General features: G+C 48.8%; 6 protein-coding genes across 6 annotated transcripts; 3 read left to right on the forward strand and 3 right to left on the reverse strand.

Annotated features, from left to right (window-relative positions):
• The first annotated feature begins 1,061 nt into the window (after positions 1-1,061).
• On the forward strand, positions 1,062-3,373 carry K460DRAFT_390638 (general substrate transporter). Its single transcript, XM_040935788.1, has 4 exons — positions 1,062-1,430; positions 1,493-1,626; positions 1,680-2,019; positions 2,167-3,373. The coding sequence occupies exons 1-4, from the start codon at positions 1,265-1,267 to the stop codon at positions 3,240-3,242; spliced, it is 1,716 nt and encodes a 571-aa protein (XP_040792607.1). The 5' UTR covers positions 1,062-1,264; the 3' UTR covers positions 3,243-3,373.
• Positions 3,374-3,733: 360 nt separating this feature from the next.
• Positions 3,734-4,562, reverse strand: K460DRAFT_326532 (uncharacterized protein). Its single transcript, XM_040930627.1, has 2 exons — positions 4,466-4,562; positions 3,734-4,414 (listed from the first exon to the last, which is right to left on the reverse strand). The coding sequence occupies exons 1-2, from the start codon at positions 4,496-4,498 to the stop codon at positions 3,836-3,838; spliced, it is 612 nt and encodes a 203-aa protein (XP_040792608.1). The 5' UTR covers positions 4,499-4,562; the 3' UTR covers positions 3,734-3,835.
• A 1,512-nt stretch (positions 4,563-6,074) lies between these two features.
• On the forward strand, positions 6,075-7,337 carry K460DRAFT_400132 (uncharacterized protein; the record flags this gene model as incomplete). The annotated part of the gene is made up of 1 exon (XM_040936295.1): positions 6,075-7,337. One exon carries the CDS (start codon positions 6,075-6,077, stop codon positions 7,335-7,337), a length of 1,263 nt encoding a protein of 420 aa, XP_040792609.1.
• On the reverse strand, positions 7,330-8,744 carry K460DRAFT_390640 (NAD(P)-binding protein). Its single transcript, XM_040935789.1, has one exon. It carries the CDS (start codon positions 8,587-8,589, stop codon positions 7,453-7,455), a length of 1,137 nt encoding a protein of 378 aa, XP_040792610.1. The 5' UTR covers positions 8,590-8,744; the 3' UTR covers positions 7,330-7,452.
• Positions 8,745-8,866: 122 nt separating this feature from the next.
• Positions 8,867-10,593, forward strand: K460DRAFT_326537 (NAD(P)-binding protein). Its single transcript, XM_040930628.1, has 3 exons — positions 8,867-9,059; positions 9,131-9,511; positions 9,573-10,593. Exons 1-3 carry the CDS (start codon positions 9,008-9,010, stop codon positions 10,247-10,249), a joined length of 1,110 nt encoding a protein of 369 aa, XP_040792611.1. The 5' UTR covers positions 8,867-9,007; the 3' UTR covers positions 10,250-10,593.
• Positions 10,288-12,530, reverse strand: K460DRAFT_411828 (uncharacterized protein; the record flags this gene model as incomplete). The annotated part of the gene is made up of 5 exons (XM_040937497.1): positions 12,172-12,530; positions 11,428-12,117; positions 11,280-11,372; positions 11,126-11,224; positions 10,288-11,062 (listed from the first exon to the last, which is right to left on the reverse strand). The coding sequence occupies exons 1-5, from the start codon at positions 12,510-12,512 to the stop codon at positions 10,288-10,290; spliced, it is 1,998 nt and encodes a 665-aa protein (XP_040792612.1). The 5' UTR covers positions 12,513-12,530.
• Between the last annotated feature and the right edge of the window lie 49 nt (positions 12,531-12,579).

Consider the following 12,579-nt stretch of genomic DNA (forward strand, 5'->3'; position numbering starts at 1 on the left):
TCAGCAATCAACACCAACTGACAAGACTTGCTCAATTAGGCAGTACAACGGAAGCGGGTACCCAATGGAGTAAGCGCCACGTCAGACATCGCGGGAGCTGTACCCTTGGGTGTGTCGGTGTGCCACTGCTTTCCACGTTATTTCGAGCAACCTGCTGTAAAGGGCAGTTTCGGGAGCTGAGAGCTGAGTCGTGCGTCCTGTGACCCGATGAAGGGCGGTAGAGAAGGGCCGGGTGGTGTACCCGTTAACAGACCAACACACCATTCTGCTGATGGCACATTCTTGGCAGGTCTGACTGCCAGGGGGTGATGTACAGTAGTTGCCCGATGTCAGTTGGCTTTAAGCCGCCGTCAAAGTCGCATGGCAACCTTTTTGCCTTTACTCTGTTCGCCAACCCTGCAATGATGACGTCGGGACCGGGACATAAAGGGTCGGCCGTCCGTCAACGCAAAAGCTTGCGACGCTCGTGGCGACCACAACCTACAAGTCTCCTAGTAAAGTGGTTCTTTATTCGCATACTTCCTCCATCCGCACGTGTTGGTCCGGTATCCTCGAGTTTTGCTTTCGTGTATAGCATTGGCTAAGCGTGAGGTCTCAAAGCTTATACAGCTCCTTGATTGCGAAAGTTAGACGCAAGACCTATCGCCCTGGAGAGTATCATAACATACTGAGAAGTGTTGTTCCTGCGCTTATGCGAAACGCTTTGGAAACACCTCAGCAGTCGCCTTCTAATTTGCCGGTCTGCCTCGGCTCCTGCATTGCGAAAACCAACATCAGAAATTTCGAGCGGCAAACTGACAAGCACGGTCTCTTCAACGCCCCACGCTGGAGTCGAAAAATGACGTTAATGACGTTAATGACGTTTATCGAGGCCTCGCCGTCCGTAGATCGATAGGGAAAGAAAAAAATTACTGCCAAGCACAAAGAGCCGCATACCCACTTAACTACCGGAAAGCGCCCGCAACCAGTAGGGTTATTGCACTAAGTGGAGCTTGACATGCAACAAGCTTTTCATTGCTCGAACGTGTGTTAGTGCGTAGGATTGTTCTCGAATAGAACCTCGCCGACTGAAAACTACTACAGACCTTGTCGACTCGCTGTATCAGTTTGCAACCCCAGGGCAGGAGGTACCATAATGACGACATTGGGGTTCGGGCATTAGGTGGGGGAAAATGGAGGTTTATAGATCCATGGAGTCCCCGCGTCCTGACCCATCATACCATCAGATTTTCCTCGTTTGATCTGCCAAATACATCTCGAAGTTATGGCGATACTTGACCGGTTCCGGAAAGATCGGATGTCTCCATCACCTGCGTCCTCGACAATGGTAGATCCAGAGAAGAAACCGCAGATGATTGAAGTTAGCATGAAAGAGATCTTTCGAGTGCGTATCATTGCCATGGCCGTAATCGTCTCCATGGGTGGATTCAGTAAGTGTATACGTGTGAGTTGCATGCATGCGAGACATTGGCTAACTTCGAGCTTCAACTAGTTTTCGGATACGATACTGGTCAGATATCGGGATTCCTCGAAATGCCAGTCTTCTTGGACAAGTTCGCGGATGAGACGGGTAGCAACGGAGAGTTAAAATTCAGCAACTTGAGATCCGGACTGATCGTTGCTCTGGTATGTCGAATTGCCCTTTAGTGATTCACTGTGTGGGCTAACGATGATCCTAGTTATCTATTGGAACCTTGATGGGTGCTCTAATTGCCGCACCAATCTCAGATAAATACGGCCGCAAATACTCGATTGTATTTTGGAACATCATATTCTGCGTCGGCGTCATCGTTCAGATCGTAACAACCACTGCATGGTATCAGATCTCAATCGGTCGATGGGTCGCGGGTCTCGGTGTCGGCGGCTTATCGGTACTTACGCCCATGTATCAGTCCGAAACTGCTCCACGATACGTTCGCGGTGCTCTCGTCTCCTGCTACCAGCTCTTCATCACTCTCGGCATCTTCGTTGCATACTGCATCAATTTTGGCACCGAAGCCCAAACTGGCGAGAAATCTTGGTATGAAAGTCCTACCACAAATACTATTCGAGTGCTTTTGCTAACATACGGATAGTAAGTAATTGACTATTTATAAGACACTCATAATGTCTTAGGTAGTATTCGTACTCTGTCTAGAAAAATGCTAATCGTGTCGCTACTTTTAGACAAGATCCCCATGGGCGTTGGTTTCATCTGGTCAGCCCTCATGGTCATTGGAATCTTTTTTATGCAGGAATCGCCCCGTTGGGAATACCGTCAGGGCAAGATCGATGGTGCAAGGAAAACCATCGCACTTACCTATGGTGTCAGCGAAGATCACGCTGAGGTGACCCGCGAGATCACTGAGATTCAGATGAAGTTTGAAGCAGAGCAGGCAGGCGGCGGTCACCATCCATGGTACGAAATCTTCACAGGCCCTCGAATGCTGTATCGTGTGCTCCTTGGTATCACGCTCCAGGCTCTCCAGCAGCTGACCGGCGCCAACTACTACTTCTACTACAGCACAACGATTTTCAAATCTGTTGGAATTTCAAACTCATTTGTCACTTCTATAATCCTAGGAGCCGTAAATTTCGGATCGACGTTCCCAGGATTATACATTGTCGAAAAGTTTGGGCGTCGGCCCTCGCTTATATATGGTGCGTTGTGGATGTTCATGTGCTTCCTCGTTTTCGCGTCGTTGGGACACTTCGCTTTGGATCCGAATGGTGGGTCATCGAGCCAGAGCGTTGGCTATGCTATGATCACATTCGCCTGCCTGTTTATCGCCGGCTTCGCTATGACCTGGGGACCAATCGTCTGGTCTGTCGTCGGAGAAATCTATCCATCACGCTACCGGGCGAAGTGCATGGCCATCGCTACCGCATCGAACTGGACATGGAACTTCCTCCTCTCGTTCTTCACACCGTACATCACCGCAGCCATCGACTACCGCTACGGCTATGTGTTTGCGGGGTGCTGTTTCGCCGGTGCTGTTGTGGTCTACTTCTTCGTATGCGAATCGCATGGTCGCAGCCTGGAGGAGATCGATACCATGTATATCCTCGGTGTGAAGCCATGGAAGAGCAAGCATTGGAAACCCACGGAGGGTGAAGATCTACCCAACTTGGACAACACATATCTGACACCTGGCGCTCGAGGTATCAACAAGAAACAAGAAGCGCGTGTACCGGAGGAGTTGAGGAGGGAAGAGGTACCGGTTACCGAGGCGGACATGCAAGCATCTGGAGCTAGGCAGTAGTTGGATTGATCGTTGTATTGACTGGTCAGAGGATCGCGAAGAGAAGACTAAATGGAGAGTCAGATACCTAAATTCATTCTCATACCTTGTACTTGACTACTTATTATAAGTGTTTCACAATTAGCTAGGGCATACTGTACTAAGGAGGCTTGAATATATTAGCTCTATTTATTCTTGGCTTCTAAACATATACATTTCGCTATATCTTGATCATTCTTTAAAATGCTCTTCTCAAACTCAAAGGGCTCGCGAAGGCACAATCGCTAGCAGAACCCCTGCATGAATGATTCAATAGATACCTACTTGGAGGGTCACTGCGAATGCCTTCAGGGATAGGCACAGCGCTACCTTCCGGGAGTTACCGCGTTCCAACCGATCTAATCCAATAATGCTTTTTGGTAGTGATAATATTGTTCACATTTTCTACTAGCAGGGCAGAGTTGATTGTCGTGCGCAGTTCCTTCAGAGCTTCAGGATAACGCTAATTCGAACGGAGTGGATTTAGAGTGTATGATGCAATAAATTAAGAAAACATTAGCTACGAGCTGGCAGGTATAGACACATTAGAATGGCCAAATTCCAAGGCCTTTGGCTTACGTAGCAGGGGCTTGACCTTTTCCCACTCTCTTACTGACTGTAGTTCTGTCCAGACCACCCTTTCCCCGGCGAATCTTTTCGTTGAACCACAATTTCACACTTTCATCTTCGCAGGAATCAAGCACCGAGTCTTCAACCATCAGTATACCATATATATATGATATAGCCCAAGCCTCCAACAAGTAGCGCCAGTAGCCTGGAGATTCCTGCAGGAGAGTCCTGATAAAGCTTTCCAGGAGGAGAGCTTTGTCAGGATAATACAAGATATCATGGCAATGGAATCTTTGCATCGATGACGGATCGTTCGGGGGGCTGAGACCGATATACGTGCTTCGCAGCAGTACAACTCTTTCAGGGCCAGAAAACCCTACCGGAAATTGGAATCGCACCGAATTGCCGTCTAGCCTCTGAAATTCGGGATATTCCCTAAGTTTAAGCCGTCGTGCGATCTCGTCGTCTGGAAGGAGGTGTGGATCGGTTATGCCGTACGACCATGGTGCGGGGCGAAAACCTGCCTCAACTAACTTTTGCGCAGCGAGGTCGTACTCAGATTCAGAAGGGATTAGCATATAGCTCTAGGCAACTTTCGTAAGTATATTAATAGGCAAGCATAGGAGAAAGCGCACATTGAGGAGTGTTACCGCTCCGAGAAAGCCCATTGCCACCTCACCCCAGACAACCACCTTAACAGGATGCAACGCCTGAACGATGGATTCGAAAGCCATTGTAACAAAGAGTAGAAGACAGCGTGCTTTTTCTGCTAGCCCTTTCGAAGCGTTGTTGTGACGTCATGTTTCAAAGTTAGACTACTTTCCTCAACCAATCAGATCTCATTGCGAGGCAGGTGATTCTACTCAGCATCCGAGCCTATTAGGGCAGTGGCGATATCTTAAAGATAGGAGTTATAATGAGACGCTCAGAAGAGAGAGTTGTTAGTGGGTGAGTTGATATGCGACGACACTTAAAGTACCTTCATAGAACCAGCGATAGCTCAACAGGTAACACTATGGCGTAGGTGCTTGTGAAATCATCACTTGGACCTTCCAGGCGGTGGTTGGGTGTGGTCTGCTTGCTTCGAGTACGTAACAGGGTGGTGTTGTCTGGCAATACTGACGACAAAGCATCGCGTGAAGGATTAGTTGCCTATGTCCGTGAACGCGGGTCCGTAAAAGTGTGGGAATGTGGGGCAGACTAACCTTGTATTGGTATTGATAGTGCGGCTGTCCACGTTATGTGGACACGGATACGGTAATTGATCGTACGAGGCATGTCCAAGGCTAGACGCCTAAGAATCCTTATATATTTTATGAATGTTTGGGCCAATTGAGATCCATTTGGTGGATGCTTTGAACCCACACAGATTCACGTCCCTCTCCACTCACTAATAGGGCAGAGCAATGATCCTTGAAGGCGCAAAGCTACGTACAGAAAGAAGGAGACAAGAATAAATGGAGCTGTGGTCAGTGTGAAATACGCTTTCTTTTCTTACCCTAGCGTAGGATGTTGCGAGGTCGCGTGAACTGTTCCTTTTTGGAACTTCGTAACATACTCACGTCCTGAGGATATCGTTAGTCGAACCCGAGTAAAAAAAACAAGCTTATTGTCTTGAACAGAGGCCTCTATTCAGAAATGGGGATCAGTAGCTTTGACATCATTTCTAGGCGTTGTTAACGAGCGTAAGGCCTCGTATGGGTGTTCGTTACAGCATGATGGTCCATGCACCCCTGCGTTTACAATAGTCGTCGTAATGTTCCCTTGTCGGGAGGTTTATCGTCTGGGCTCGAATTGGGCTTGCGATTGTCCCCTGGATTGGTTCAATTCCAAGTCAGCTCAATTAGATATACACAGTAGAGGGACAGAGTTGTTATTATGATGAGGTGGCTGCAACTCGATATGAGAGATATATATGTTGGTCGTGCGCTTCTCTTGACTCCACTGCAAAACCAGGAGTCCCTGGGTAATAAGCGGATCCTAACGAACCAAGCATATCCAAGCACACCAAGCATTAATCAGCTAGGACCTTGTCTGTCTAATCTTAGCTACTTGTGGAGAACCGTAACAACTATCATTATTTTACTGTAGATCTGACCGTATCTCGCGCTAAGCATGGGCTTGCCTTCTTCCCATTGTGACTCGGGTCCAACACTCTTCACACATTATGTTCTTTTTAAGCGTCACAGCTTCACGGCTTCTCTAGTAACATTGTAAACTCTTCCAAACATACTCTCAATGAATATGAGTCCCTACGTACGCTTTACGATCATCACTGCTAGTTTCATCGGCCTTATCCTCATCTACACGATCAGATCGGCGGCACTAAACGACCCAACTTCCCTATTTTTCAACCCACAAAAAGGATACGCGCTTCGATACTCTACGATACGGCACCAACAGGCTGAAGCCTTTATATCCTCATATAATTCTACGCTGATGCCCAAGGCCGTGAAAGCAGGGCAAAGGACCAACAAACTGTGTATCGGTATTCCCTCCATCGGCCGCCGCGGTGCACAATACATGCGCGAGACGGTAGGGTCACTATTGGAGGGGTTGACACCTGATGAGAGGAGTGAAATCTATCTCATGGTGTTCATACCACATGCAGATCCGGCTGTGCACTCAGCATATAGCGAAGAATGGTTGCATACAATTACGGATCATGTTCTTACCTACGATTTCGAAGACCATGAGAAGATGCAGCATATTCGGGATATGGAGGATGAAGGCGGCCAATTCGAAGAAAAGGGACTGTACGATTACTCGTATCTATTGTCAAAATGCATGGAGCAGCATACGCCGTACATTGCGATTTTTGAAGACGATACGCTTGCCATGGATGGATGGTATCATCGGACAGTAGCAGCTATTAGGGACGCTGAACATCAGTCCAGGGTACGAAAGGCGAAGAATTTCCTTTACCTCCGCTTGTTCTATACCGAAGAATACTTAGGTTGGAATTCAGAGGACTGGAAAACATATTTATACCACTCGATGTGCGTGGCTGCTGTACTTGGAGCTATCTTGTTTCTCCTACGCGTCTCCAAGCCTGCTATCACGCTCTCTCGAACCGTCGGTACGATACGCGCAATCGTCGCAACCTACTCTCTACTTGCAGTGTTTATTCTTGTCTTTTTCGCACTTGGTCGTTTGACTGTCCTTCCTTCCCCAAATGGGGTACATGAGATGTCCCGATTTGGATGCTGTAGCCAGGCCTTTGTATTTCCTCGCCAAAAGGCTATTGAGCTAGTAGATTATTTTGAAAAGTCTCGCATTGGGTTTGTGGACGTATTGATTGAAAAGTTCGCGGATGAGAGGAGAGAGTTGAGGTTCGCTCTCACACCGAGTGTGGTACAGCACGTTGGCAAAAAAAGCAGTAAATTAGATATTGATGGATCGATATACAAAGAGAAGATCTGGAGCTTCGGGTTTGAAGCGTATGATTGGAAGCGCTTGAGAAGTGAGCATGAGGACACGGTAAAGATGAAAACAGGATCGGATTGAACAAATTGCATTAAGTTATGATATTATAAGATACAAGCATCAATGGCTGTTGAGGCTAGATTATAAAGTCTAGCACAATTTTTATTTCTAACACATCTAATCAGACTACAAAGACCTATGTTAGAGGAAATGCGCGTTGCAGAACCATGCGGAAAATTTCCAAATCCTGAAGTGCATCTGCAACAGTGGTTTTGATGGCTTTGCCTTTGACCAAACATGCATATAGCTCAGTCAGCTCCGCTGTGTATGCGTCTTCATACGTTGGCAACACCGTTCTTTGTTGGTATCCACCCGACGGAGTGCTCTCGTCAACGGTGACCGTAATGGGAAGACCTTTGACGTATGGTGTATCGTACTGCAGCTTTACAGTCTTGTTCGCGCCGTACACTTGCACATGAGCATCGAAGCGAGGCACCCCATCCAGTCCACTTTCGTAAGAAACAGCAAAGCTCTCATACTCGAATGTGGCTGTGAAAAACAGGGAATGCATGCTGACGCCAGTACATGCTTTGGGCATACCGAGAACCTCGCGCATGACAGATAGATCATGCGAGCCCAGACCACCCAGGAAGCGACAGAAGACTGTCATCTCTGGTGTAATCTCTTTATGTTGCGGATACACCTCCTTAATCAGAGCCTCAGCAGCTTCCGTACGCTTGGCGAGCGCATCTGATGGGAAATCGCGAAATTGTTGGGGAAATGTGCCGGATTGCTGCACAAAATGCGCATTGGGTCCAATGATGTCTCTGACGCGCACAAATTTGATCTCGTCCGGACTTGGTATCTCATCTCGGAAAGCCTGGAGAGCAGCGGCATAACGGCGCATGTAAGCCACGAAAACTTTGCCCTTAGACTGCTTCTCCGCTTCTAAAATGCGCTGCGCTGAAGGGAGGGAGAGCGAAATGGGCTTCTCGATAAGAACGTGTTTGTCGTGTTGAAGAGCGGTGATGGCTTGAGTCGCATGGAATTCGTCCGAGGTGAGGACGAATACAACATCGACGTTGGGATCTGCACAGAGGTCCTCGGATTGGCTATAGGTGCGCGGGACATTGAATTTCGTGGAGCAATGGGCGACGGACTCTTGGGATATGTCACAGATAGCTGTAACAGTGTATAGATGCGAAAGCAGAGCCAATGTAGGTAGATGTACGCATTGTGCTACTTCTCCAGCCCCGATAATACCCACGCGGAGTATCTGAGGACGTCCATCTTGGTTGGCGGGCAAGTCGCTGTTGACAGCTGTTGCGGTCATGGTTTTGGTGGTCTTAGAATGTAGAGGGAAGAGAATAGGCTAGAGATTGTGCAGGACGGGTGTAGAAAGATGAGGGCAGAACAAATCCTAGACCAAAGTTAGAAATAAAACCTACGACTTCAATCGGACAATTATGCGATGCCCATATACCGTTCAACTTTTCGTCGGGACGCTTGTCCGACTAACTCAAGGTGGAGTTGGTGGGGGGAGGGGTCGGGACGCGCGGGACGTGTGACGCGACACCGCGGAGGTCCGCGAGGTCATGCCATCATACTTTACAGTTTAGTAGTTAATAAAGGAGGGTCTGCAATGACTTTCTGTCTCTTCTGGAAAGCCAAAAAGTCCGAAACTCATCACTCGAACTTTGCCAGTTTTCGATTCTCAACTTTACACTGCTTAAACTTTGTATCGTGTCGCAATGGCAACAGAACAACGTCCCGAACCGTTCGTCTTGAGATGGGGAATTGTAGGTTAGTCTTTCCGTACATCACTAACCGGATACATAGTCCTGAATCTAGACTATTGTGCTCACAGCGAGTAGGAACTGGGCTGATCGCGTCCTGGTTTGTTGGCGACCTCGTGCGTTACCCGAACGGCGAAAAAAGCGAAGACAATATCAAACACGTTATTCAGGCAGTAGCTTCCTGTTCCTCCATCGAAAAGGCCGAATCTTTTGCGCAAAAGCACCTCGCAGGGAGTGGTATAGATCCACAGCTGTATGATTCGTATGATAAGCTCTATGCGGACCCAAACGTTGACATTGTTTACATCGCAACCCCGCACACCCTACATAACCAAAATGCTCTCGATAGCATCAAAGCAGGGAAGCATGTCTTATGCGAAAAGCCCATGGCTGTGAATGCCAAGCAGGCACAGAAGATGGTTGTTGCGGCGCGCGAGCGAGGCGTGTTCCTAATGGAAGGTATGCTACTAACAGCTGCCACAATAATACCATGATGAAAGCTAACAAGTGCCTTCTTAAGCCGTTTGGACTCGATTCTTCCCATTAGTCAAGGAGTTCCAGAAACTCATCCACGTCGACAAGGCCATCGGCACGCCGAAACGTGCTGTCTTCGATTTCGGACTTGACATGCCCATAGACAAGGCTCCAGCCGGGTCAAGATTACGGGACGTACGTCTCGGTGCCGGCTCCCTCCTAGATATCGGAATATATCCGATCACATGGGCTGCTCTGGCCTTGCACCAACACCCTTCAAGGACGGAGCACGGTGCCGACGAGGAACAGCCCGTTGTCACGTCCAGTCTGACGCTCAATGGAGGAGCCGACGAGATTTCCACGGTCGTACTGAACTATCCAAAGGGCCAAGCGCAAGCAATATGCAGCTCTACTTACCTATACCAATCTGCCGCCGAGTTTGGGCGTGTTGAAGGCACGGAAGGGTCGATACATGTTTCCGGGCTTGCAGCATCCAAACCCGGCTCGCTGATTCTGAAACGGAAGGGAGAAAAGGAAATTTTCAAGGATTTCGAATTTGAGGGCTTCGGCTTTTTCTACGAAGCTGATGCGGTGGCAAGGGATATCAGAGTTGGAAGGAAGGAAAACGAGACGATGCCTTTAGCGGAGACGCTGAGGGTCTTGACATTGATTGATCGGGTGCGTCAACAAAATGGATTGATATATCCGCAAGATGACGAGTAGTAGTAGTAGTCGCGAAAGTATAGAGCTTTTGGCATCTACTAGCTGAAATCATTCAATGCCCAGTCAAGCAGCCTTCCACAGTCTGCAATGCCACCTCTCTCGTCTGACCAAAATGCTGACAATTCCTTCTTCTTCTCTAAAATCAGTTCCTTCCAGTCGCTTGGGAATTGTAGCAATGGGGCTGCGTTCAGCTCCGGATCAGATTGAGCCTTACCCGCAGCTATTAACATCATAGCACAACAGACAAAATTGCGCAGCTGGAACCAAAGGCCGTGGTGGCGCTCTCCCCTGGTTGACTTTACCCATAGCGTGCATATATGGAGACCTCGAGATGCAAGACCCGCCACTCTAGCGAGGACGTCTGCTGGAATATCTAACTTATGCGAGGTACACAGGCGTAGGAACGGTCGGTATGTCAGCTCGCAGATGACCATGTATCGGCTACGTAAATGCTGAATCAGCTCGTTCGGTAACGCAGGCACGGTCTGTAAGGGTACGGTAAAAGCGATGCTGGGAGGGAGTGCCACATGCCATGCCTGCAGCTGAGCTTCAAAGATCTCGGCATTTTGCAACAACTGCTCAATATACAAATGCGTGGGTAGAGCTAAAGCCTCCTCATGAGCTTCAGCAATGCGACTTGTAAGGTGCCGGGATGCTATTTCGGCCAAGTAATAGTACCAGGATTGCTGATAATTTTCTAGGCTGCCATGTCGGCCAGCCAGAGTATCAAGGTCTGGCGGAGAAGGGAATGAGTAAGGATAATCAATTCTTTCGATGATCGACGGAGGAAGTGAAAGCTCAAGCCTAATTTCACTATGCTTTTGTGAGTCGCTTCCTCTATTATGGGGGGATCTATCGTTTCGGTGAAGAACTCACAACTCGGATTTCAAGCAAGAGAAGTAAAGGCTTTGGTCGGTGGCCCAGCCATGCTGGTGAGGTTCTGGAACGGCTATTGGTGGATTCGCGGCAAGGACACTAAATCTATGAGTCAGGAAAGATCCGACAAACCACAGTAATGGGACATGCTGACGCTGTGGAGTACATGGTGGTGTACCAAGCATTGCTAGCCAAGTTGAAAAATCTCCATCCCTGTAGCGGCTCCATATTGTACATATGCCAGATGCTACAGATATCAGTGTCTAATTTGGTACGAAAGCTGAGAAGTTCGGTCAACGCACCCTGCTAGAGTTAGGCATTGTATGGCTATGATGTTGTTTTGCCCAATCACGATTCCTAACCTCTTAATGGCGATGCTCCAGAATTTTCGAGCCAAGGCATCATCCTCTGCAGCATCGTATGATACTTCCGGTGGTACGACGTGGCCGAGCTCATCTTCCGGATCATACTTCTGGGAGTAAGCCCCCAGTGCACAAACTATTGCGACTAGGCAAGTTTCAGTGGACCAATCCAAGCCACTTTCGGCCACGTGGTGAATATGCTGACGGAGGGCAATCGGATCGACAAAGGGGTTCTTGGGGTGCACGTTCGCAATGAACTTCGCTTCGAGTCGAGAAAGCTCGGACAGCTGCAGACTGGGAAGTGAATGTGTCGGGGACGAATCAATGTCATGGCCAGCCAGACTTATGGATGGTTTGGTTGTGGGAAATATAGGCCAACTTAAGACGCTCTCAAGGCTGGCAGGCGATCTGACATGAAATGATGTTCGTTCTGAATTGCCCAGCTGGGTATGATGTGATCGAGTCAGCAATAAGGACTGTTGCGGGTGTGGGGTAGCCAGCCGCGGCACGGTTAGACCGTTCGGCTGGTCAAGCGACTCTCTGTTTGGGTTTTGATGGCCGCCCTGCTTTTTCAACAGACCACTTAGTTCTTCTATTGCGCAAAGGAGCCGCGGCCCAACACCGTTACACCTAGCCAGTCAAGATCATTGGCTCTATGCCACAAGCATGTGAGACGTCGCTTACAGTGTAGGGGTGTAGTCCGAGTCAAGATAGGTGCAATTGGCTCCAACTCTTGCACAGTATCCACATGTCGGTCGCTCATTGTCGCACTTTGTTTTTCGGTTCCGACAAGTTTGGCAGGCCGTAATGCCACGACTTCGCCGCGCCCGTGTTGTTCCTTTCGGAGGTACTCCAGCTACAGCCGTGGTGTCCTCGCCCGGGGGCGACAAAGTTACTGTGCCGGTGCTACTTCTGCCAATGGGGTCAATATTAGTGCCTCTGCCCGCTTCTAGTCGAATTCGCTTGGAAGGGTGCTCTTGAAACGCCGATAGAGATTGTGGGGAGCGATCTGAGTAGGAGGGCATGGTGCATGCGCAACTATGTTGTGTAGGCTGGAGTTAGAAGCACGCGCATCGGAGCTCCGCGATATCG

This window comes from Cucurbitaria berberidis, assembly GCF_010015615.1.
Source record: "Cucurbitaria berberidis CBS 394.84 unplaced genomic scaffold K460scaffold_1, whole genome shotgun sequence".
In the NCBI taxonomy this organism is placed as follows: domain Eukaryota; kingdom Fungi; phylum Ascomycota; class Dothideomycetes; order Pleosporales; family Cucurbitariaceae; genus Cucurbitaria; species Cucurbitaria berberidis.

Coding starts and splice junctions, on each gene's coding strand:
- K460DRAFT_390640 (XM_040935789.1), bottom strand. CDS start 8,589: ATGACCGCAACAGCTGTCAACAGCGACTTGCCCGCCAACCAAGATGGA.
- K460DRAFT_326532 (XM_040930627.1), bottom strand. CDS start 4,498: ATGGGCTTTCTCGGAGCGGTAACACTCCTCAAT. Junction 4,415..4,465: donor GAGCGGTAACACTCCTCAAT/GTGCGCTTTCTC, acceptor AAAGTTGCCTAG/AGCTATATGCTAATCCCTTC.
- K460DRAFT_326537 (XM_040930628.1), top strand. CDS start 9,008: ATGGCAACAGAACAACGTCCCGAACCGTTCGTCTTGAGATGGGGAATT. Junction 9,060..9,130: donor CTTGAGATGGGGAATTGTAG/GTTAGTCTTTCC, acceptor CACAGCGAGTAG/GAACTGGGCTGATCGCGTCC. Junction 9,512..9,572: donor AGGCGTGTTCCTAATGGAAG/GTATGCTACTAA, acceptor TGCCTTCTTAAG/CCGTTTGGACTCGATTCTTC.
- K460DRAFT_390638 (XM_040935788.1), top strand. CDS start 1,265: ATGGCGATACTTGACCGGTTCCGGAAAGATCGGATGTCTCCATCACCT. Junction 1,431..1,492: donor CGTCTCCATGGGTGGATTCA/GTAAGTGTATAC, acceptor AGCTTCAACTAG/TTTTCGGATACGATACTGGT. Junction 1,627..1,679: donor CCGGACTGATCGTTGCTCTG/GTATGTCGAATT, acceptor CGATGATCCTAG/TTATCTATTGGAACCTTGAT.